At 51.3% G+C, this 24,694-nt stretch overlaps 2 protein-coding genes across 11 annotated transcripts in view; one reads left to right on the forward strand and one right to left on the reverse strand.

Moving 5' to 3' along the window:
• The window catches only part of SHTN1 (shootin 1), a 74,996-nt gene extending 55,492 nt beyond the window's left edge, over positions 1-19,504 (forward strand). For 3 of the 8 annotated variants that reach the window (XM_077257900.1, XM_077257897.1, XM_077257902.1), the window contains exons 13-18: positions 1,884-1,993; positions 8,074-8,145; positions 9,304-9,351; positions 9,425-9,539; positions 9,706-9,853; positions 17,938-19,504. In XM_077257900.1, the coding sequence (XP_077114015.1) occupies positions 1,884-1,993; positions 8,074-8,145; positions 9,304-9,351; positions 9,425-9,539; positions 9,706-9,853; positions 17,938-18,094 (650 nt within the window). In that variant the 3' untranslated portion in view covers positions 18,095-19,504. The remainder of the gene's footprint in view (positions 1-1,883; positions 1,994-8,073; positions 8,146-9,303; positions 9,352-9,424; positions 9,540-9,705; positions 9,854-17,937) is intronic. The other 5 variants (XM_077257904.1, XM_077257901.1, XM_077257899.1 and 2 more) reach the window with 4 other exon arrangements.
• Positions 19,505-20,163: 659 nt separating this feature from the next.
• The window catches only part of ENO4 (enolase 4), a 57,134-nt gene continuing 52,603 nt past the window's right edge, over positions 20,164-24,694 (reverse strand). For all 3 annotated transcript variants that reach the window (XR_013214391.1, XM_077257907.1, XM_077257906.1), the window contains one exon: positions 20,164-20,813. Coding sequence is in view for 2 of the 3 variants with exons in the window: in XM_077257907.1 (XP_077114022.1) it covers positions 20,737-20,813 (77 nt within the window). In the remaining variant the exon portion in view is untranslated. The remainder of the gene's footprint in view (positions 20,814-24,694) is intronic.

Raw genomic sequence — 24,694 nt, forward strand, 5'->3', positions numbered from 1 at the left:
CCTCCTTTCATGTCATTTTTGGTGGCCAAGGTTGCATCGGTATGTATTCGACTGTGTCTTCCTGTAATGTCTTTGTGCATTCTAAGACCCTTGTACTCGTCCATCTGGGGCTCCTGTACAATTACCCACACCTTACCAACCATTGACACACACATCCATGGATTTCATTATGGATCTTGCTTCATCCTCTGGTGAAGCTGTTATCTTAGTTGTGGTTGATAGGTTTAGTAGAATGGCGCTTTACCCGCTCTCCCCAATGCCAAGACACTGGCTCAGGTGTTTGTCACTGAGATCATGAAGCTTCACGGGGTCCCTCTGATGTGGTGTCAGGTGAGAGAAGCCAGTTGGTATCTAAATTTTGGAGGAGGTTTTGTTCTCGCCTGTGGATGTATGTCTTTTTCGTCTGCGTTCCATCCTCAAACTAATGGCCAGACTGAACATCTAAACCAAAGTCTGGAGACGAACCTCAGATGTTTTGTGTTAGATAACCAGGAGGATTGCTCTTTTCTACCCCTGGCTGAGTTTGCCTTAAACAATCGTCGAAGAGTCCACTGGTAAGTTGCCATTTCTTGGTGGATATGGCTTCCATCTTCAGTTCTGCACCTTCAGTAAAGATGGGATTTCAGAGGTTCCTGGGGACAAACGATTCTCTTCTTCGCTCTCACCTGTGTTTGAAGGGGTTCACAACAACTTAAAGATCATGGGGGGCAGATACAAATGCAAGGCTGATAAGAAACGTTGTCAGGTCCGGACATGGGGGTGAATGATTTATTATGGCTGTCCACCAGAAATATTAAACTGAAGATTCCGTGTTGGAAATTGGGTCGTAGGTTTACTGGGTGTTTAACCTAACCGGTGAAAGATTCACCTTCCTGTGCTGATTGCTAAAGCTGAGTGGTTGGAGTAGAATTGTTGCAGTAGTGATCTGTAGGTTGCTGTTGTACGTGTGAGTTTATCTCCTGGTACCTGTTCCAATTAAGTTTATTCCTCCCTGTCCCTATCGTCCTCCCTATTGTTGGTTGGTGCTTTTGTGTGATAGAGGTTTTCTGTTATCCCTGTTTTATCTTTGTGTCTAACATTTCTGTCCCTGCCTCATGGAGAGGGGGAGGGGACAGATTATGTTTTTTTACCATAGTAAGGTCAGAGACTCAGGCCTGTCTACCAGAGTACCCCTGGGACGGGGATAGTTAGAGTTCCAGGGACTGATTGGGTTCCCCCTCCCCTACATAAGACCGTCCCAGCGTGACAGGTGGCTGGGGAGAGGGGGAGACTGCCAAGTCATAGTGGAAAAAAGGGCATTTATTACACGTCACCATGGGAGGGGGTCATGTCTCTGATTTATTGTATTCATTGTCAATACAAGGAACAAAACAAGGGCTTTACCCAAACTCCCCCCACTATGTCCCCTCATTACGCCCCACACTGCCCCTCCATTACCCACCACATTGCATGGCGGAGGCTCGAAGATGTCTCCGGGGTCACGGCGGGGGCTTGGGGATGCTCTGGGGTGGGAACCTGCTTTGTGTGGAGCATAACATGGATTCCGTGAAGTATCAGGGAATCCTCGGAGATCTCGCTGCCTTCTTCAACAGACGTATTCTGGACGTCATCTTTCCAGAAGGACAATGACCCCCATCATTCCTCAGAGTCCATCGAGGCTCGGATAATTCTGGAGCAGCCATATGTATGTATGTCTTTCATCTGGGGCTCCAGCCTTATTACATTAGCCGCTCCTCCGCTGTGTCACTAAGGTCTGGGGGTCCTGATAATGAGGTCACAATGCCACATGCTTTGTAGGGAAGTTGCTGTAGGTGGGATCTGTGGTTGATTTTGGGGGTGTTAAATTTAGGGGTCACTGACTCCTCGCTGTACCCTTTCTCCAGCAGGGAATGCGGGAGATCTGAAGCGGCAGGCGGTGGAGGAGATGATGGACCGGATCAAGAGGGGCGTCCACCTGCGTCCCGTGCAGCAGACGCTCCGAGTGAATACTCAGGTGAGAATTCGGATTATAACTCCCAGTATCCATCAGCTGGAGAATATTGGTATAGTATATACTCTATGAAGGACCCACTACTACAGCATCGCTGATGGGGGAGACCGAACCCCAAGATTCATAACTTCCCTGATACCTACTGCCGGGTCCTAATGGGCTCACAGCTCATCAGTCGTGCAAATACTTTTGCGGATCATGTCCTCCAGTCACCTCCAGAGCTGCGCTCCCTATTCTTTGTGCATCTCACAAAATTAGAATATCATCAAAAAGTGAATTTATTTCCTTTCTTCAATACAAAAAGTGAATCTCATATATTCTATAGTCATTACACACAGAGTGATCTATTTCACGTGTTTATTTCTGTTAATGTTGATGATTATGGCTTACAGCCAATGAAAACCCAAACGTCATTATCTCAGTAAATTAGAATACTTTATAACACCAGTTTGAAAAATGATTGTAAAATCTGAAATGTTCCCTACTGAAATGTCTGGTCAGTAAATGCACTCGATACTTGGTCCTTCTGCATCAATGCGGCGTGGTATGGAGGCGATCAGCCTGTGGCACTGCTGAGGGGTTATGGAAGCCCAGGTTGCTTTGATAGCCGCCTTCAGCTCATCTGCATTGTTGGGTCTGGTGTCTCATCTTCTTGACAATACACATAGATTCTCTATGGGGTTAAGGTCAGGGGAGTTTGCTGCCAATCAAGCCCAGTGATACTGTTGTTTTTACACCAGGTATTGGTACTTTTGGCCGTGTGGACCGGGGCCAAGTCCTGCTGGAGAATGACATTTCCATCTCCAAAAAGCTTGTCAGCAGAGGGAAGCATGAAGTGCTCTAAAATGTCCTGGTAGATGTCTGCACTGCCTGTGGTCTTGATAAAACACAGTGGACATACACCAGCAGATGACATGGCTCCCCAAACCATCACTGATAGTGGGGACTTCACACTAGACCTTGGAATTTCATGTCCCGGAGTCTGGAGGAAGAGTGGAGAGGCCACAATCCAAGCTGCTGGAGGTCTAGTGTGAAGTCTCCACAATCAGTGATGGTTTGGGGAGCCATGTCATCTGCTGGTGTAGGTCCACTGTGTGTTATCAAGACCAAAGTCAGTGCAGCCGTCTACCATTAAATGTTAGAGCACTTCATGCTTCCCTCTGCCGACAAGCTTTCTGGAGATGGATCTGATGCAGATGTGATTACACAGCAACAACCTGGTGACAGATCTCCTATAATCATGTCCGTGCTTGTAATGTAGCGCAATAGCGTGATATCCATTCTGCAGACTGTCCGGGTTGCGCTCCCCTCTGTAGACTGTTGGGGTTGAACTGCTCTTTGTAGACTGGGTCTCTCTGCGCTCTGTAGACTGTCGGGGTCTCTCTGCGCTCTGTAGACTGTCGGGGTTGCGCTGCACTCTGTGGATTGTCGGGGTCTCTCTGCGCCAGGGTGGATTTGATTTAAATCTAACTGATTTAAATCACGATTTAAATCACTAGTCAGTAAGGCTTGATTTAAATCAGTGATTTAAATCAAAGTTTCTACCTAAACTAGTTCTTGCTACTTTAACATGCAAGTAGATGAAGATTTTTAGAATCACTTTTTATATTACTTTTTTCTCCCCAGTTTAATGGGTTAATCATTCATATTTGGACACCACTGTTCTGTTGTACTTAGGAAGGAGAAAAATAATCCTGACCTTAATAACAATTTAAATAGATTTATTCAACTGAAACAATAACAACATTACAGCATAAGTTATTTGCTTAAACAAACATCCATGTTTGATAACTAATTTGGCTAAACAAAATACATATATATTTTAAGAAACTTAAGGCCCCGTCTCACATAGCGAGATCGCTAGCGAGATCGCTGCTGAGTCACTAGTTTTGTGACGCAACAGCGACCTCAGTAGCGATCTCGCTATGTGTGACACGTACCAGCGATCAGGCCCCTGCTGCGAGATCGCTGGTCGTGTCGGAATGGCCTGGACCTTTTTTTGGTCGTTGAGGTCCCGCTGACATCGCTGAATCGGTGTGTGTGACACCGATCCAGCGATGTCTTCACTGGTAACCAGGGTAAACATCGGGTTACTAAGCGCAGGGCCGCGCTTAGTAACCCGATGTTTACCCTGGTTACCAGCGTAAATGTAAAAAAAAAAAAACACTACATACTCACCATCTGTTGCCCGTCAGGTCCCTTGGCGTCTGCTTCCCACACTGACTGAGCGCCGCAAAGTGAGAGCACAGCAGTGACGTCACCGCTGCGCTCTGCTCTCACTGTACGGCGGCACACAGTCAGAGCGGGAAGCGGACTGCAAGGGACCTGACGGACATCAGATGGTGAGTATGTAGTGTTTGTTTTTTTTGGTAACCAGGGTAAACATCGGGTTACTAACCGCGGCCCTGCGCTTAAGTAACCCGATGTTTACCCTGGTTACCCGGGTACTGCAGGGGGACTTCGGCATCGTTGAAGACAGTTTCAACAATGCCGAAGTCGTTCCCCTGATCGTTGGTCGCTGGAGAGCTGTCTGTGTGACAGCTCCCCAGCGACCACACAACGACAAAACAGCGACGCTGCAGCGATCAGCATCGTTGTCTGTATCGCTGCAGCGTCGCTGTGTGAGACGGGGCCTTTAGACTGTCAGCCCAGCCGACACATGAAAAACTTAAATACTACTGTTCCTGCTGTCCTCTGTAGCTCACTTGTCGTCATCTTCATCATCATCTTCTTCTTTGTTCCTATTCATAATCTGGAAAAGAAAAACAAGCTTTCCTGCTTTATTGGGTCCCAACCGATTTCTCAATTTAGAATGAATGAGTCCAAAGGAAGAGAATATTCTTTCAACGCCTGCAGAAGAAGCTACTGCTGTTCAAAGTGAAATCATTACTTGAACAGTCTCTAAATCCAAGCGCTTAAGTGAGTTCCACCAGTTTACTGGTGTGACCTTCCTTAAAATATCTTCAGCAAACATATATTTCTTGAATGGTTCCCCCTTAGCTCTGAAGTTTATTATAGTTGGCATTAAAGATGGATGATTGCTGGATACCCATGTCAGCTAACTCCTCTTCCTGAGCACTGATATTGGATATTGACAATATTTGCCAAAAAATGAGCTGGAGTCAGTGCTTGTCCCATTCGTTTGTTTACTGCTTGTAATTTAATTCTGTCCATGTGTAGTTCTGTTTTTAAGTGTTCACTCAGTTCCTTCCAAATTCCAACAGCATCCGCAATAAAACAGCTATTTTTCTGTATTTTGTTTAAAGCTTGAGAGATGGGTTTCAGGAAGCTCAGCATATGTTCAACATTTCTCTTAAGCCCAATGTTGAGGATTTTGTCCGTGACAGTGCCATCTATTTTATCTCGATTTTCTTCACAAAGTGTCATCAGAATAGGCCAGTTTTTGATATACTGCTTAAAACAGTCCACCACAGAGTTCCATCTAACATCTTGTGGGAGCGTTAGCTTGGTTCCACCCATCCTTTTCAGAGCTGCTGCAGCAAAATGATTATTACGGAAGTATTTAGCAATTTCAACAACATTAGCCTTTATTTCTGGAACACTTAAGTCTTTGGCTAAGAGGTGCAGCAAATGAGCACTGCAACCATATGTTATTAGCAGCTTTGTATTCCCTCCCTGCTCTTCTAAATCTCTTCTCATCTTGGATACGTTTGCAGCATTGTCAGTGACCAAACTGCGTACTAGACATTTGAATTTTTGTTCACATGTCGTTATAGCTTTTACTGCCACTTCTTGTAAGTATTCTGCTGTGTGTGCATTTCCTGACGAATCAGTTGTTTGTGCAAGGAAGACTTTACCTTCTTCTGTTGTTATACAAGCACATACAATAGGATCATTGTGGACATTACTCCACCCATCAATACTTAGGTTAACAATTTTACCCTCCAGAGCTGTTGCACATTGCTCCATTTCTCAGTCATACACTTGATCCAGCAGTTTCCCTGCAACATCAGCTCTGCTGGGTGGACTGTATCCTGGTCTCAGTGACTGAACCATATTAATGAAATGTGGGTTCTCAGTCAGACGGAAAGAAGAGTTTGTTGCATAAATAAACTGGGCAATTTTTTCATCAATCAACTCTTTTTCTAATCTGCTAGTCCTTATCACAAACCTATCTATGGTGGTTCCAGGAGGTAAAGGTTTTTTCTTCCTTGTGGGTTATGGTGATATGTGGCTGTGGGTGTCTGATGATGATGCTGCTGCTAATGAAGCACTATCCTGGATGGATAACTCTGAAACTGTAGAACAGGATGATGGTGATCTTGGAGGTGGATAGTTTCCAGAACCCATGAATTCCCCTAAACAAAAAAAGTCAATGCTGTTATTTTATTGTTTATACAATTTCTGCTTATTGTACACAACACATCACTGCCCCTGCCCCAAAAGGAATATTTGTTTTTCTTCATAACTGTGCCAAATGACAGTAACATGCAGTAATAATAAGAAATATAATTTTTCTCACACATGACCGTTCAGTCTTTAGAAATAGGATTCAATAAAAATGTTTACCAACCTGAAGATCCTGCCTGTTCAGAAGTGTTTCTTTGGTCATCTTCATCACCGCACTTCTCATGATGTTGCCTCATTCGCGCCACCAGGCCTTGCATCTCTTTGTTACATCGTTTGCATTTTGCACGCATGCCTGCCTTACCGATAGGCGAAGGAGCTTCATTAAAATATTCCCAAACTGGGTCTCTTTTACGGCCTGCTGCCATTATAAGGAAAGAATGTAATAAACCTCAGATCGTACACACAAACAGATCCAGTCTTGTCTGTCTGTGGCTATGCTGCAGTATTGTGCTCAAAGTTTCACTTTCATTTTCTTGTCTGCTTGCCCTTCCTCCTCCTCACACTTAGATTCACATTCTTCTTGTGTTGTGCAGATCTATTCCACTCCAAACAATCAGAAACATATTGTCTAACTTCTTGGACTTGGCACTGAAGGGGTTGATTCTGTATTCATAGGTTTGTAGAACAATAGGATTAAGGTCTTTTTCTCAGCTCTGTTCATGTTGTAACATTTTTGCCGTGAAGAAGAGGCTGGGACCTCTGCGGAGTCAAATTCAGTTTTGAGAACTGCGTAAGTAAAGTGAGCGTCTGTGATAATATAGGAGAGAAACTGCCCACTAATCCTACAGAAACCTCTGGAAGAGCATGGCATTGTGAATGTTAAACATATACAGCCTTTATTCTACTGAGTTAGTCTACGTTCACATTTGCGGTCTGCGCCGCAGCGTCGGGCGCCGCAGCGTCGGGCGCCGCAGCGTCGCCGCATGCGTCATGCGCCCCTATATTTAACATGGGGGCGCATGGACATGCGTTGCACTTGCGTTTTGCGACGCATGCGTCACTGCGGCGCACGCGTCCGGGCGCAGAGGACGCAGCAAGTTGCATTTTTGCTGCGTCCAAAACCAACCAAAAAAAGGACGCATGCGTCGCAAAACGCAGCGTTGTGCATGCGTTTTGCTGCGTTTTTGTGTGCGTTGCGTCGCCGACGCTGCGGCGCACAACGCAAATGTGAACGTAGCCTTAAACAACTCGGCTTTATCTCATGATGGAAGAACCTTTGGATGGTAAAATATTTTCCTCAAAAAGCAGTTTATTGAAAAAAATCCGATTTAAATCAAAAAAATCCGATTTAAATAAAAAAAATCCGATTTTTTTTTTTTTTTTTTTTTTTTTTTTTTTTTTTTTTTTAGATTTTTTTTTAAAAAAACATTGATTTTTATCCACCCTGCTCTGCACTCTGTAGACCGTCGGGGTCTCTGCGCTCTGTAGACTGTCGGGGTCTCTCTGCGCTCTGTAGACTGTCGGGGTCTCTGTGCGCTCTGCGGACTGTCGGGGTCCCGCTGCGGACTGTCGGGGTCCCGCTGCGGACTGTCGGGGTCCCGCTGCGGACTGTCGGGGTCCCGCTGCCCTCTGTGGACTGTGCTCTGCAGACTGCCCGGGTCGCCAGCATTTTCCTAAATCGCCTTTTAGCTGGGTGGGTAGAAGGCGCGGTGTGCACAGGCCCCGACGGCTCCGCCATCTTCCGTGTGTGAACGCTCCCTTTGTATGACCAGGTTACTCGCCCAGAGCCGGGGTCTGCCGCACTCGCCCCAGCGCCCCCTGCTGCCAGTATGGAAGAAGACACAGTAAGTCCCGTGCATGGCCTGCGGGGTGGATTGTGCTGCACGTTGTGACGGCCGCTCTTCACATGATCCCTTGTGGTTAGCTTCTCCTCGTGAGGTGGTCCCGCATGCTGCAAATGTCGTCCATATTGTTTCCATTCCTCCACTGTCCATGGCGCCCGCCGTCATTAGTGATCTCACAGACCCCCTTGATTAGTAACCTCAGCCTCCATATTGACGGCTTGTCCTTCGCCGATGCCCCAACGTTCCCCACGAGACGGCCCTGTACGGATACTCGTGTTTCCTATATATGCTCTAAATTGGGCAAGAGGGGGCCGAAGTGTCAGCCGGTGTGCGCTGTCGGTGTGCGCACACTGTACTCGCCAGGTCTGGGGGGGAAGAGATACGGTATTGATCCAGGGCCACAAGATGTGCTGCTGATGTACACACATCTCACCCCAGCGCTCATCCTCCTCAGGCCTCCCGTCTCCTGACCTCCCCTGTCTTCTCAGCCTCCCCACTCCTGGCCTCCCCTCTCCCGGCCTCCCGTCTCCTGACCCCCCCTGTCTACTCAGGCTCCCCTCTTCCGGCATCCTCAGCCTCCCCACACCTGGCATCCTCAGGCCTCCCCTCTCCCAGCCTCCCGTCTCCTGACCTCCCCTGTCTTCTCAGGCTCCCCTCTCCTGGCATACTCAGCCGCCACACTCCTGCCCTCCTCAGGCCTCTCCTCTCCCGGCATCTTCAGCTTCCCTACTCCTGGCCTCCCCTCTCCTGACCTCCCCTGTCTTCTCAGGCTCCCCTCTCCTGGCATCCTCAGCCTCCCCACTCCTGGCCTCCTCAGGCCTCCTGTCCTCCCCTGTCTTCTCAGGCTCCCCTCTCCCGGCATCCTCAGCCTCCCCACTTCTGGCCTTCTCAGGCCTCCCCTCTCCTGTCTCCTGACCTCCCCTGTCTTCTCAGGCTCCCCTCTCCCGGCATCCTCAGCCTCCTCAGGCCTCCCCTCTCCTGGCCTCCTGTCTCCTGACCTCCCCTGTCTTCTCAGGCTCCCCTCTCCCGGCATCCTCAGCCTCCCCACTCCTGGCCTCCTCAGGCCTCCCCTCTCCCGGCCTTCTCAGCCTCCCCTCTCCCCGTGCCGGCAGTAATCTGAGCTGTGGACAGTGCAGTGATCTCTGTGACCTCTTGCAGGTGGATAAGACGTCTGGCAGCGCGGTGCAGGAGCTGCGGGGGATCCTGGTGAGTGACGATATTTGGCCTCTGTCCCCCCGGCCCCGTCTTCTCCTCTCACGGGGACTTTCTTCATATCTAGGACTGTTTGGGCCCCATGCCCAGTAGGAGCAGACTGTGGGCCCCGGCCTCCACTGAGAGTGAACTGGAGAGGATTTTACGGCGCCGCAAAGTGACAACTGAGCAGGATGCCTCGGGTAAGTGAGGGAAGTGTCGGAGAGGTGCAGGGATTAGAGAGTCAGCTCCGCAGGGCAAGGCTGCGCTGTTGGCTGCATTGTTTCCAGATGATGGGAGTAGTACTCCCCTGGAGATTATTGCAGCATCCTTTCCGATCATTCAATGTTTCTTTTTCTCCGGGTGCAGCAGGGACCCTCAGTGGCTTCGAATCAAAATCACTGCCCGTCCTGGGCTCGGCTCTCAGCCAGAAGGTACGAGACGCTAAAGATGGCGGCGACGGTGATGGCGGACAACTACTCCTACCTGATGAGCAGCGCCACACCAAGGTGTCTTAGTAAGTAAGAGGCAGATCCCCACTGCTCACCTGCCCCCTCACTGACCACAGAGCCCACTAGAGCTTGACATCTATGGAGGGTCCTGGGGGATTGGAGGCCCCGGTCTGTGGAGGGTCCTGGGGGATTGGAGGCCCCGGTCTGTGGAGGGTCCTGAGGGATTGGAGGCCCCGGTCAATGGAGGTTCCTGGGGGATTGAAGGCCCCGGTCTATGGAGGTTCCTGGGGGATTGGAGGGCCCCGATCAATGAAGGGTCGTAGGGGATTGGAGACCCTGGTCTATGGAGGGTCCTGGGGGATTGAAGGCCCCGGTCTATGGAGGGTCCTGGGGGATTGGAGACCCTGGTCAATGGAGGGTCCTGGGGGATTGGTGGCCCTGGTCTATGGAGGGTCCTGGTGGATTGGATGCCACTGTCTTTGGAGGGTCCTGGGGGATTGGAGGCCCCGATCTATCGAAGGTCCTGGGGATTGGAGGCCCCCGTCTATGGAGGGGTCCTGGGGGGGTTGGATGCCCCGGTCTATGGAGGGGCCTGGAGGCCCCGGTCTATGGAGGGTCCTGGGGGATTGGATGCCCCGGTCTATGGAGGGTCCTGAGGAATTGGAGGGTCCTGAGGGATTAGAGGCCCCGGTCTATGGAGGATCCTGAGGGATTGGACGCTTCGGTCTATAGAGGGTCCTGGGGGATTGGAGGCCCCGGTCTGCGAGGTCCTGGGGAATTGGAGGCCCCGGTCTACAGAGGATCCTGGGGGATTGGAGGCTCCCGTTCCATGGAGGGTCCTGAGGGCTTGGAGGGTCCTGGGGTATTGGAGGCCCCAGTTTATGGAGGGTTCTGGGGGATTGGAGGTCCCGGTCTATGGAGGGTCCTAGGAGATTGGAGGCGCTGATCTATGAAGGATCCTGGATAAGTGGAGGCCCCTGTCTATGGAGGGTCCTGGGGGATTGGATGCCCTGGTCTATGTAGGGTCCTGGGGGATTGGAGGCCCTGGTCTATGGAGGGTCCTGGGGGATTGGAGGCCCAGGTCTATGGAGGGTCCTGGGGGATTGGAGGCCCAGGTCTATGGAGGGTCCTGGGGGATTGGAGGCCCCGGTCTATGCAGGGTCCTAGGGGATTGGAGGACCCGGTCTATGCACGGTCCAGGGGGATTGGAGGACCCGGTCTATGAAGGGTCCCGGGCGATAATTGGTCTTCCATGTACATACAGCAGACTTTCCAGTGCCAGTTCCTAGTGTTTGGTGACAGTCGAGTCCCAGTGCATTGGGAGGCGTGACTTACCCCGATGGATCTTCTTAATTTAGTGTTTTGTGTTCTTCCTGTGTCTGTAATCCGACATTGGAACATTTGGAGAATTTGACGGAAGTCTAGAGGCTTCTCTATATAAGGCTCAGAAACGCTGAAAACAAGGAAGACAGCAAAATGCTGCTCTGTCCCCACTGTCCGGGGTTAGGCGATACAGGGTGACCGTTTCTTTCACTCCTCTTCCCATTATAGCATTTTTATGTTCTACAACACCCCTACCCCATTCTCTCAGGTCCATAGTTGGTGAAGGACTAAGCCACTGCTCTTCACCATGAAATCCTCGTCTCGTTGAGGGCTCCGGATGATTTCATATTTGTAGCCATTCCTGGCACATTTTTTTTAAAGAGTCTTTGGAGAAGGTGTTCAGGAGCCAAGGAAGATACTGCAAGGCCTGGAAGAAGGACCTGTGAGACCCGGGACAACGAGGAAGGTGGACAATGAGGGGATTCTGTGGTATAGGGGAGACCACAAGCCAGAGAGTAGAGACATGGCCGCTAGTAAAACTACCAAAAAATATCCAGGAAAGTCACCAGTTCTAGAAGCAGAAACTATAAAGACATGAACGTACAGTAGCATGTAAAATTTTGGCCCCCTTAGTCAAAATTACTGTTATTGTGAACAGTTAAGCAAGTTGAAGATGAAATGATCTAAAAAGCCTAAAGTTACACATGACACATTTACATTATGTATTTTTTGCCTAAAATACATAATCAAGATTTCCATTTTAAACATTTAAAAAAAAAATGGGCAGATGCAAAAGTTTTGGCACCCTTGGAGATATGTTTGCTCAGATAACTTTGACCAAGGTTTCAGACCTTAATTAGCCTGTTCGGGTTTTGGATTTTCCAGCTTTATAAACACCCAGCCTCCTCTAACCTTGTGCCAAAAACTAGCAGCCATGGGTTTTTCCAAGCAGCTGCCGAGCACTGTGAGAATGAAAATGCAGGAGGCTCACAAACCTTGAGAAGGCTGTAAGAAGATAGCAAAGCATTTTCAAGTTGCCCTTTCCTCCGCTTAAAATGTTAAGAAATTGCAGTTACCAAGAACAGTGGAGGTTAAGATAGCTCATAGGATTGTTAGAGCGGGAAATAAGAACCCCCGTTTGACTGCAAAAGACATTCAGAAAGATTTATCAGACTCTGGAGTTGTGGTACATTGTTCTACTGTTCAGAGACACCTGCAGAAATATGGCCTTCATGGAAGAGTCATCAGAAGAAAACCTCTCCTGCGTCCTCACCATATAGTTTAGCATCAGAAGTCTGCAAAAGAACATCTAAACAAGTCTGATGCGTTTTGGAAACAAGCCCTGTGGAACAATGAGGTTAAAATAGAACTTTGGCCACAATGATCAAAGGTGGAGAAAAAAGCGCACAGAATTTCATAAGAACATCTCGCCAACCATTAAGCATGGGGGTGGATCAATCATGCTTTGGGATTGTGTTGCATCCGATGGGATGGGGAACATTTCACTGGTAGAGGGAAGAATATATTCAATGAAATTTCACAAATTTCTTGAGGCAAACATAACACCATCTGTAAAAAAGCTGAAGGTGGAAGAGGATAGCTGCTACACATGGATAATGATTAGCGATGAGCGAGTATACTCGTTGTTCGGGTGATCTCTGAGTATTTGTTAGTGATCGGAGATTAAATTTTCATTGCGGCAGCTGAATGATTTACAGCTATATTAGCCAGCTTGATTACATGTGGGGATTCTCTAGGAACCAGGTAACCCCCACATGTACTCAGCTTGGCTAATAGCTGTAAATCATTCCCCAAACACTAAGAAATACTCGGAGATCACCCGAGCGTGCTCGGGAAAACTCGAGCAAAGAGTATACTCGCTCATCACTAATAATGATCCTAAACACACATCACACTCCACAATAGACTACTGTTGTGAACTCTGTTTCCGGGCTCCCTCCTGTGGTCGTGAGTGGTACTGTGTGAGTTCTCTCTTTGGGCTCCCCCTGGTGGCTCTTTTTGTTATTTTGCAGGTTTCTGGCTGGGATCAGCTGTCTCGTCATCTGCTAGTTAGGTTTCCTATTTAATCCACCTGGTCCTTCATTCCTTGCCTGTTGTTGTATTCAGTGCTATTCTGATTGCTCCTGTCTACATCCGTTATCAGTCTCTCCAAGAGAAGCTAAGTTTTGTTTGCTTATTTTTGCTCATCTGTGTTCAAGATGTTTCCTAGTATATGATGGGTTTTGTCCAGCTTGCTAATATGTGATTTCCCTGCTTGCTGGTGCTCTGGGGTGCTGAGTTGCTCCCCCCACATCGTTAGTTGGTGTGGGGGTTCTCGCATTCTCTGCGTGGATATTTTTGCATAGGGTTTTTTACTGACCGCACAGATCCCTTGCTATTTTCTGCTATCTAGCGTTAGCGGGCCTCATTTGCTTAACCTGTTTCATCTCTGCGTTTGTCTTTTCCTCTTAACTCACCGTTATTATTTGTGGGGGGCTTCTATATCTCTGGGGTTATTTCTCTGAGGCAAGTGAGGTCTTTACTTTCTCTTTAGGGGTAGTCAGTTTCTCAGGCCGTGAAGAGACGTCTAGGATTTCAGGAAACGTTCCACGGCTGCCTATAGTGTGTGCGGTTAGGATCAGGTTTGCGGTTAGTCCAGTTACCACATCCCCAGAGCTCGTCCTATTATCTTCTACTTGCTGGTTAGATTTGTGATCCTAAGCCACTGAGGATCATAACAGACTACCTCAAAAGGCGAAAGATGAAGGTTTTACAATGGCCCTCACAGTCCCCTGATCTCAAAATCATTAAACATCATTGAAAATCAGTGGCGAGACCTCAAAATAGCAGAGGATACAAGATGACCTGGGAATCTCACAGAACTAGAGGAATTCTCCAAGGGAAAATCCCTCAAACAAGAATTGAAAGACTCTTATCTGGCTACAAAAAGCGTTTACAAGCTATGGTTTATTAGTAAAAGAGGTTTCTCCAAATTCACCAAAAACTCCAGCTATCACAGACTCCTTCAGTTCTGGAATGATTCCTCTTTTCATGACCAGTGTCCTTAGTACTTAGTAAAGCCTCCCTGGGTGTTATGACCTGCTGCAGATATGATGCATCTCCACACACTGGTTCTGACAGAGTTTCTGAGGATTTTGATCCCAGTCCTAAGGGTCAGTGGCCTCAAAGTCACTAATATTCTTAGGTCCACTGTAACCACCTTCTCCACACCCCACCAAAGACTTCCTATGGAATTCAGGACAAGCGACTGTCATGGCCGATGCAGAACCTTCCAAGCTTTGGTAGATGGTGAGGAATGCTGCAAATCATTGTCCTGTTATAACGTCAAATTACGCCCAAGATCCAGTCCTTCACAGAAGGCCATATTTTCTAGTATTTCATTAAATCTATCTTGTCATCAACATACTGCAGGTTCTCAGCCCAAAATATAGAACCACCGCTGTACTCCACTGTAGACATCACCGAACCTCGGCCGTGCTCCACTGTAGACATCACCGAACCTCGGCCGTGCTCCACTGTAGACATCACCGAGCCCCCGCCGTGCTTCACTGTAGACATCACCCATCCCCCATTGTGCTTCATTGTAGACATCACCGAGTCCCGGTTGTGCTTCACTGTAGACATCACCGAGCCCCCGCCATGCGCCACTGTAGACATAACCGAGCCCCCGCCGTGCACCACTGTAGACATAACCGAGCCCCTGCTGTGCACCACTGTAGACATAACCGAGCCCCCGCCGTGCACCACTGTAGACATCCCCGAGCCTCCGCCGTGCACCACTGTAGACATCCCCGAGCCTCCGCCGTGCTCCACTGTAGACATCCCCGAGCCTCCGCCGTGCTCCACTGTAGACATCCCCGAGCCTCCGCCGTGCTCCACTGTAGACATTACCGAGCCTCCGCCGTGCTCCACTGTAGACATCACCGAGCCCCCGCCGTGCTCCACTGTAGACATCACCGAGCCCCCGCCGCGCTCCACTGTAGACATCACCGAGCCCCCGCCACGCTCCACTGTAGACATCACCGAGCCCTCGCCGTGCTCCACTTTAGACATTACCGAGCTCCCGCCGTGCTCCACTGTAGACATCACCGAGCCCCCGCCGTGCTCCACTGTAGACATCACCGAGCCCCCGCCGTGCTCCACTGTAGACATCACCGAGCCCCCGCCGCGCTCCACTGTAGACATCACCGAGCCCCCGCCACGCTCCACTGTAGACATCACCGAGCCCTCGCCGTGCTCCACTTTAGACATTACCGAGCTCCCGCCGTGCTCCACTGTAGACATCACCGAGCCCCCGCCGCGCTCCACTGTAGACATCACCGAGCCCCCGCCGCGCTCCACTGTAGACATCACCGAGCCCCCGCCACGCTCCACTGTAGACATCACCGAGCCCTCGCCGTGCTCCACTTTAGACATTACCGAGCTCCCGCCGTGCTCCACTGTAGACATCACCGAGCCCCCGCCGTGCTCCACTGTAGACATCACCAAGGTTCCGCCGTGCTCCACTGCAGTGAAGGTAAAGTCTTTGAATATTCTACATTGGTCAGGTGCTGTACTTGGTTCTCTACCTGATCAAGCATTAAGACCAAACTGAAGATGCTGCATTAACAGTAGAGCATGATGCGAGGTAACTCCGCACCTGGGGATGTGTTCAGACTTAAGTCTTTTCCTGACCTCTTTACGCCTCAGCCATTGCCCTGGTGTACAGAAGAGGAATGACCACATGTGACCAAATCTATAAACCCGATCCCTGTTTCTCAGTGAAATCCTCATTACTGTTGGAAGATCTGCAGAATATGAGTTGTAAATGTGTGTCTGAGAGGAAATCCTGGCACTCACATAAAGCCCCCTTGGGGTTGGTAGTGTTTCTGGATTACAGCGCCTGACACCCCCTCAGCCTCCTCCCCATTCAGAGACTTTAGGCTGACATAAAATTCCTCCTTTTCTTCTCTTTGGAGGAGGTGACGACAATTTTCAGGTTTTGTCCATTTTTATTGTAAATAAAACAGAGTTCAAATTGTTTCGACAGCGCATTTCTGGAGCGGTGCCACACACTAATGCTGCGCCCTGCTGAGCGCCCACCATTGAATTAAAGACACATTCACAAGACGCCACCAAGAAGACCAGCTGCTGATGGTTTACCTCCAAGACGAACAAGAAAAGTCTCTTGTTCTCAACATTAGATGGATCATGATTTATCCTGGATCTGTTCCCCACTGGTTCTCGGCCTGTCACCCGCCACCCTCCTCTTGTCTGTTCTACGCCTTTCCTTAGCACATCTTTTTCTTCCACCTATCCCCCTACAAATTGCCCATCACCTGCTTGTTTTCTATTTCCCACTCTTTGCCTTTCTGCTGCCTCGCCTTAGCCCTTAATTAAGTAATAGAAAGATTAAAATCAATAAGACATCTCCAGGGAGAAAGAGACAACAATTTAAACTCTTCAAGTAGGACTTCACATTGAACATATGAGGAACAGAGGAAACTAGATATAGCTAGGAAGAGAAAGAGTAATCAAAACAACCTATGCAGCTGCCCCCCCCCCTCCTCCTTTGGAAACAGGTAATTAAGGAAAATCCTAATGGCTAGCAGATGTGAGGCCAATCTTAGCTAGAATGCACAGGAATGTGAAGAAGGGCAGATTTACAACCGGTAGAGATAGGAGCCCCAGATAAAAAGGAAAATGTAAAAAAATGTTTTTGTCTACTTTATGGAAACTATGAAGTGAGGTTTTATGAACTATGTCGATATGATAGGAAAGTCATATTTTCGTAAATGTGATGAAATGGCGAACACGAAGCATGGTTTTGCGGTGCTGGGCATGCCGCCAAATGGATATCGGCCACATAGATGACAATATCTATGCTATGCCTCCTATCTATGAACAGATAAAATCGTGATAGGAAAGATGGTGGTAATATCTCCTTCCGGGGACCTCCAGGGGTGAAGATGGGTAAAAGTTGGGAATCTCATAATTTTCAAACACTAAAATATATCATAAGGTTTTCTGAAGTCTAGCCACCAGTCACCAAGATAGGAAGTGTGTGGGTGTAACTTGTGCTAATAAAGCGCCAATGCCAAATAATGATCTTTGTTCAGTGCCAGGAAGACACATTGCTTTGTAGGATTGATCCATATTTCACTGGAGTTCTTTCCTCCATAAACCTGAACCATTTCAATGACATCAGGTTTAGTCATTTTCTTTAGTTATTCCTTTTTATTTTATGTTCTGGTATGTATCGTATTGTTTTGTTCCCATTTTGTCCTTTTCTTGTTCTCCCATCCTGTACCTGTCCTTTTTCGTGTTCTCCTCCCCATCCTGTGCCGTTCTTTTCTTGTTATCCTCCTATCCTCTGACGGTCCTTTTCTTGTTCTCCTCCCATCCTGTGCCGTTCTTTTCTTGTTATCCTCCCATCCTCTGATGGTCCTTTTCTTGTTCTCCTCCCATCCTGTGCCTGTCCCTTTATTGTTCTCCCCATCCTCTGCCCATCCCTTCCTTGGTCTCCTCCCCATCCTCTGCCCTTTTCAGAAGACTATGTAGGGTTTGTTTTTAGTTTATTGCCATGAAGCCTTAGGTCTGTATAAGAGCTGTATACTCAAAATGTGAGGGGCATAATCATGTTGTATATAATTCTGCACTGGTGCAGCCGCTTTCCATAGTAATGAAGTGGGGGAAAAACTGGACGCTCAGATTCGGCCGCTGCTTCTTCATTGTTTTGACAGTGGGTACCCTGTCCCCATTGTTCACTGGAGGGGATCCCTAATGGTTGTGGTGGGTTGGTAACAGTTTTGGTCTCTCTCCACAGCTCCGCAGAGACTCTGGGATATGCAGATGGAAAGACTTCAGACGAGGCACAAAGCTCCTTGAACCTCCGGCCAACGGTAGAAGGCAATTCTAGCACCACCAAGAACGTGGGCACTACCGATAAGAGAGGGAAGGACGCGGACAGTTCTCACTGCTAATAACAGACTGACCTCGTGGCCTCTGCCGCGATGGAGCCTCCACATGCAGTAACGAGCAGACAAGCACAATAGCCTTCATCCACCAGTGCCACCACTGAACGCCGCCGGTTACTGGTTTACTTTGATGTGTGTGACCCCAAGTTCTCTTGTCCACAGAATTTTCCAGACGCCTTAATATCGGAGGCAAATTCACAAAACCGGTGTGCGCTTAAGATTCATCCGTAACTCAAGGGTGAAGACTATTTTTACCAGCAGCTTCACGTTGTTTCCAGCAAGAAAACCGTTCTGGGCAGTTTTAGTTTTTTGCTCCTATTACCAAATACTCTTAAGCCCTTCATGTGACCGGTTTGAAGCATCGACTGCAGCTAGAGGCGCTCAATGTCCAGCTGCAGCACGGAAAGGGGCTGCAGTAACGTTCTGGAGTAATTGGAAGATTCAGTGACGTTATCAGATGAGGAGATTCACAAGTTGGTCAGAACTTTCTATTGAATGATGACACTATTGATGGTTCATACATCCCTTGTACCAATAGGTGCAGACTCTCACGATTATTGTACCCAGAAATTCACAGGCTTTAGTGGGGTCACGTTTTTTGCACACTTTCATCACCTTCTGATGCAGACCCCCGATAACTGGAGTATGGGCAGAGAATCTCTGCGGTTGAGGCGCTTGTACACTGCGCCGGCTCCTGGGCCGGGACTTACCCGCCATAGTGTTGTGTGTGAACGCGCTGACGTTCCTGATCATTCTACAGGTAAAGGGCTAATGTCGCCTTCATCTCCAGGAACCGTCGTGGTGCAGATACTGGCAGACGCCCATCAGCGGAGCCTGGCATTAATCACAGCTATGCCCACAACGATGCACAACTGCGGAGTGTGCATATCCGTGGACAGCGCTGCCAGAGTTTAGGGGACACATTACATGGTATCACATCCTGGGGTCAGGACTAGCAGGAAGCTCTATATGAGCCCCCGGGGTCTTCATTCCATCTTTACATTTCCAGATTTCTCAGCTCTCCTGCTAGCTGCCTACTCGCCTCTGCGGGTGACGCCATGGCGCTGCATTGCACCATGCTTAGTTGGCTTTTTTCAGCTCTGACGTTGCACTGCATGCATTGTAGTTCTGCCATTTTTGGGGGGTGATCACACCGCACAGCTCAAGTGTTCATAGCTTTATAATATATTGCACTATGGGGCTGCGCTGCTCTACAGCTCAGGGTGTTGCTATACCTTGCACTATTTGGCTCTGCACCAGTGCGTGGGGGGTTTCTTGCAGGTCACCCCCAAGGAAGCAGTGTTTGGGTTCCCGGGCGCAGCAGTGATGACTCACACATCTGATTCTTTCTAATGAGTGTGAATATTTGCTGATTTATGGACGTCAATCACTGAGTATTAAAGTGTGGAAGATAAACGTGTCCTAGTGTCTGTATCCAGCGACCATCCCTGCTGCTCCACGGTGAGAGTCCGGCCTGCGGCACTGATCCCTCCACCCTCTGATCTCCACCCATTGAGTTCGGCCTGCAGCACTGATCCCTCCGATCCCCACCCATTGAGTTCGGCCTGCGGCACTGATCCCTCCCCACCCATTGAGTTTGGCGTGCAGCACTGATCCCTCCGATCCCCACCCATTGAGTTCGGCCTGCGGCACTGATCCCTCCTCATCCCCACCCATTGAGTTCGGCCTGCGGCACTGATCCCTCCTCATCCCCACCCATTGAGTTTGGCCTGTGGCACTGATCCCTCCGATCCCCACCCATTGAGTTTGACCTGCAGCACTGATCCCTCCCCATCCCCACCCATTGAGTTTGGCGTGCAGCACTGATCCATCCCCATTCCCACCCATTGAGTTCGGCCTGCAGCACTGATCCCTCCCCACCCATTGAGTTTGGCGTGCGGCACTGATCCCTCCGATCCCCACCCATTGAGTTCGGCCTGCAGCGGCGATCTCTCCTGATCCCTATCCGTCGAGTCAGGCCTGCAGTGGTGATGCCTTCGGTTTGCACACAGCACTGGATATGTGGACATTGATGGGTTTTTCGCAGCCGACACGTGAGGAGTCACTCGATGCCGTCGGCAAAGAAGAATTTAATTACAGCGAGAAATGTGATGAGAAGAGGAGGATTTGGGCGTTATCAGGGGGTCGCTCCGTCCTCTCACATTGGTTGGTGGCTTCCCCTCATCCTGTGACCCGCACGTGACGTTGCCTCCCCCATCCTGTTCCCCGCCGCCTCCCCCCCATCCTGTGCCCTGCTGTCGCTGTTGCCTCCCCCATCCTGTGCCCTGCTGTCGCTGTTGCCTCCCCCATCCTGTGCCCTGCTGTCGCCGTTGCCTCCCCCATCCTGTGCCCTGCTGTCGCTGTTGCCTCCCCCATCCTGTGCCCTGCTGTCGCTGTTGCCTCCCCATCCTGTGCCCTGTCGCCTCCCCATCCTGTGCCCCATCGCCTCCCCCTCATCCTGTGTCCTGCTGTTGCCTCCCCCCATCCTGTGCCCTGCTGTCGCCGTTGCCTTCCCCATCCTGTTCCCTCCGCCTCCCCATCCTGTGCCCCGTCGCCTCCCCCCCATCCTGTGCCCTGCCGTCGCCGTTGCCTCCCCCCATCCTGTGCCCTGACGATGATCATCTTCGTTGCCTGGAGTTTTTCCTATTTTAGGTGGACTCCTCTGGACACTTCAGGATTGCTGAGTCGTTCCAGAGAACGGGAAATTGAAATTCCTCCTGCTGTCCTGAAAAGACAATGGAGGAAACGTCAGAAACCTCAGATCACACAGACCACCCAGGTCCCCAGAGTTACGCAGACCACCCAGGTCCCCAAAGTCACACAGACCACCAAGGTCCCCAGAGTCTCACAGACCACCCAGAGTCACAGACCACCCAGAGTCACGCAGACCACCCAGGTCCCCAGAGTCACACAGACCACCAAGGTCCCCAGAGTCACACAGACCACCAAGGTCCCCAGAGTCACACAGACCACCCAGAGTCACAAAGACCACCCAGGTCCCCAGAGTCACGCAGACCACCCAGTTCCCCAGAGTCACACAGACCACCCAGGTCCCCAGAGTCACACAGACCACCCAGGTCCCAGAGTCACACAGACCACCAAAATCCCGAGTCACACACACCACCAAGGTCCCCAGAGTCACACAGAACACCCAGGTCCCCAGAGTCACGCAGACCACCCAGGTCCCCAGAGTCACACAGCCCACCCAAGTCCCCAGAGTCACACAGACCAACCAGGTCCCCAGAGTCACGCAGACCACCCAGGTCCCCAGAGTCACGCAGACCACCCAGGTCCCCAGAGACACACAGACCACCCAGGTCCCCAGAGTCACACAGACCACCCAGAGTCAAGCAGACCACCCAGGTCCCCAGAGTCACACAGACCACCAAGGTCCCCAGAGTCACACACACCACCAAGGTCCCCAGAATCACACAGACCAACCAGGTCCCCAGAGTCACGCAGACCACCCAGGTCCCCAGAGTCACACAGACCACCCAGGTCCCCAGTCACAGACCACCAAGGTCCCCAGAGTCACAGACCACCAAGGTCCCCAGAGTCACACAGACCACCCAGGTCCCCAGTGTCACACAGACCACCCAGAGTCACACAGACCACCCAGGTCCCCAGAGTCACACAGACCACCCAGGTCCCCAGAGTCACACAGACCACCCAGAGTCACGCAGACCACCCAGGTTCCCAGAGTCACACAGACCACCCAGAGTCACACAGACCACCTAGAGTCACAGACCACCCAGGTCACCAGAGTCACACAGACCACCCAGAGTCACGCAGACCACCCAGGTCCCCAGAGTCACACAGACCACCCAGAGTCACACAGACCACCCAGGTCCCCAGAGTCACGCAGACCACCCAGAGTCACGCAGACCACCCAGGTCCCCAGAGTCACATAGACCACCCAGTCACACAGACCATCCAGGTCCCCAGAGTCACACAGACCACCCAGGTCCCCAGAATCACACAGACCACCCAGAGTCACGCAGACCACCCAGGTCCCCAGAGTCACACAGACCACCCAGAGTCACACAGACCACCCAGGTCCCCAGAGTCACGCAGACCACCCAGAGTCACACAGCCCACCCAAGTCCCCAGAGTCACACAGACCAACCAGGTCCCCAGAGTCACGCAGACCACCCAGGTCCCCAGAGTCACGCAGACCACCCAGGTCCCCAGTCACAGACCACCAAGGTCCCCAGAGTCACAGACCACCAAGGTCCCCAGAGTCACACAGACCACCCAGGTCCCCAGTGTCACACAGACCACCCAGAGTCACACAGACCACCCAGGTCCCCAGAGTCACACAGACCACCCAGGTCCCCAGAGTCACGCAGACCACCCAGGTCCCCAGAGTCACACAGACCACCCAGAGTCACACAGACCACCTAGAGTCACAGACCACCCAGGTCACCAGAGTCACGCAGACCACCCAGGTCCCCAGAGTCACACAGACCACCCAGGTCCCCAGAGTCACACACACCACCCAGGTCCCCAGAGTCACACACACCACCCAGGTCCCCAGAGTTACACACACCACCCAGGTCCCCAGAGTCACACAGACCACCCAGAGTCACACAGATCACCCAGGTCCCCAGAGTCACACAGACCACCCAGGTCCCCGGAGTCACACAGACCACCAAGGTCCCCAGAGTCACACAGACCACCATGGTCCCCAGAGTCACACAGACCACCATGGTCCCCAGAGTCACACAGACCACCCAGGTCCCCAGAGTCACACAGACCACCCAGGTCCCCAGAATCACACAGACCACCCAGAGTCACGCAGACCACCCAGGTCCCCAGAGTCACACAGACCACCCAGAGTCACACAGACTACCCAGGTCCCCAGAGTCACGCAGACCACCCAGAGTCACGCAGACCACCCAGGTCCCCAGAGTCACATAGACCACCCAGTCACACAGACCACCCAGGTCCCCAGAGTCACACAAACCACCCAGGTCCCCAGAGTCACGCAGACCACCCAGGTCCCCAGAGTGACACAGACCACCCAGAGTGACACAGACCACCCAGGTCCCCAGAGTGACACAGACCACCCAGGTCCACAGAGTCACACAGACCACCCAGGACCCCAGAGTCACACAGATCACCCAGAGTCACGCAGACCACCCAGGTCCCCAGAGTCACACAGACCACCCAGAGTCACACAGACAACCCAGGTCCCCAGAGTCACACAGACCACCCAGGTCCCCAGAGTCACACAGACCACCCAGAGTCACGCAGACCACCCAGGTCCCCAGAGTCACACAGACCACCCAGGTCCCCAGAGTCACACAGACCACCCAGGTCCCCAGAGTCACATAGACCACCCAGAGTCACACAGACAACCCAGGTCCCCAGAGTCACGCAGACCACCCAGGTCCCCAGAGTCACACAGACCACCCAGAGTCACACAGACAACCCAGGTCCCCAGAGTCACACAGACCACCCAGGTCCCCAGAGTCACACAGACCACCCAGAGTCACGCAGACCACCCAGGTCCCCAGAGTCACACAGACCACCCAGGTCCCCAGAGTCACACAGACCACCCAGAGTCACGCAGACTACCCAGGTCCCCAGAGTCACACAGACCACCCAGAGTCACGCAAACCACCCAGGTCCCCAGAGTCACACAGCCCACCCAAGTCCCCAGAGTCACACAGACTACCCAGGTCCCCAGAGTCACACAGACCACCCAGGTCCCCAGAGTCACACAGACCACCCAGGTCCCCAGAGTCACACAGACCACCAAGGTCCCCAGAGTCACACAGACCACCCAGGTCCCCAGAGTCACACAGACCACCCAGGTCCCCAGAGTCACAGACCACCAAGGTCCCCAGAGTCACACAGACCACCCAGGTCCCCAGAGTCACGCAGACCACCCAGGTCCCCAGAGTCACACAGACCACCCAGTCACACAGACCACCCAGGTCCCCAGAGTCACGCAGACCACCCAGGTCCCCAGAGTCACGCAGACCACCCAGGTCCCCAGAGTCACACAGACCACCCAGAGTCACACAGACCACCCAGGTCCCCAGAGTCACACAGACCACCCAGGTCCCCAGAGGCACACAGACCACCCAGGACCCCAGAGTCACACAGATCACCCAGAGTCACGCAGACCACCCAGGTCTCCAGAGTCACACAGACAACCCAGAGTCACACAGACAACCCAGCTCCCCAGAGTCACACAGTCCACCCAGGTCCCCAGAGTCACACAGACCACCCAGAGTCACACAGACCACCCAGGTCCCCAGAGTCACACAGACCACCCAGGTCCCCAGAGTCACAGACCACCCAGGTCCCCAGTGTCACGCAGACCACCCAGGTCCCCAGAGTCACACAGACCACCCAGAGTCACACAGACCACCCAGGTCCCCAGAGTCACACAGACCACCCAGGACCCCAGAGTCACACAGATCACCCAGAGTCACGCAGACCACCCAGGTCCCCAGAGTCACACAGACCACCCAGGTCCCCAGAGTCACACAGACCACCCAGGACCCCAGAGTCACACAGATCACCCAGAGTCACACAGACCACCCAGGTCCCCAGAGTCACAGACCACCCAGGTCCCCAGAGTCACGCAGACCA

The sequence above is a fragment of the Ranitomeya variabilis genome, chromosome 4 (genome assembly GCF_051348905.1).
Source record: "Ranitomeya variabilis isolate aRanVar5 chromosome 4, aRanVar5.hap1, whole genome shotgun sequence".
In the NCBI taxonomy this organism is placed as follows: Eukaryota; Metazoa; Chordata; class Amphibia; order Anura; family Dendrobatidae; genus Ranitomeya; species Ranitomeya variabilis.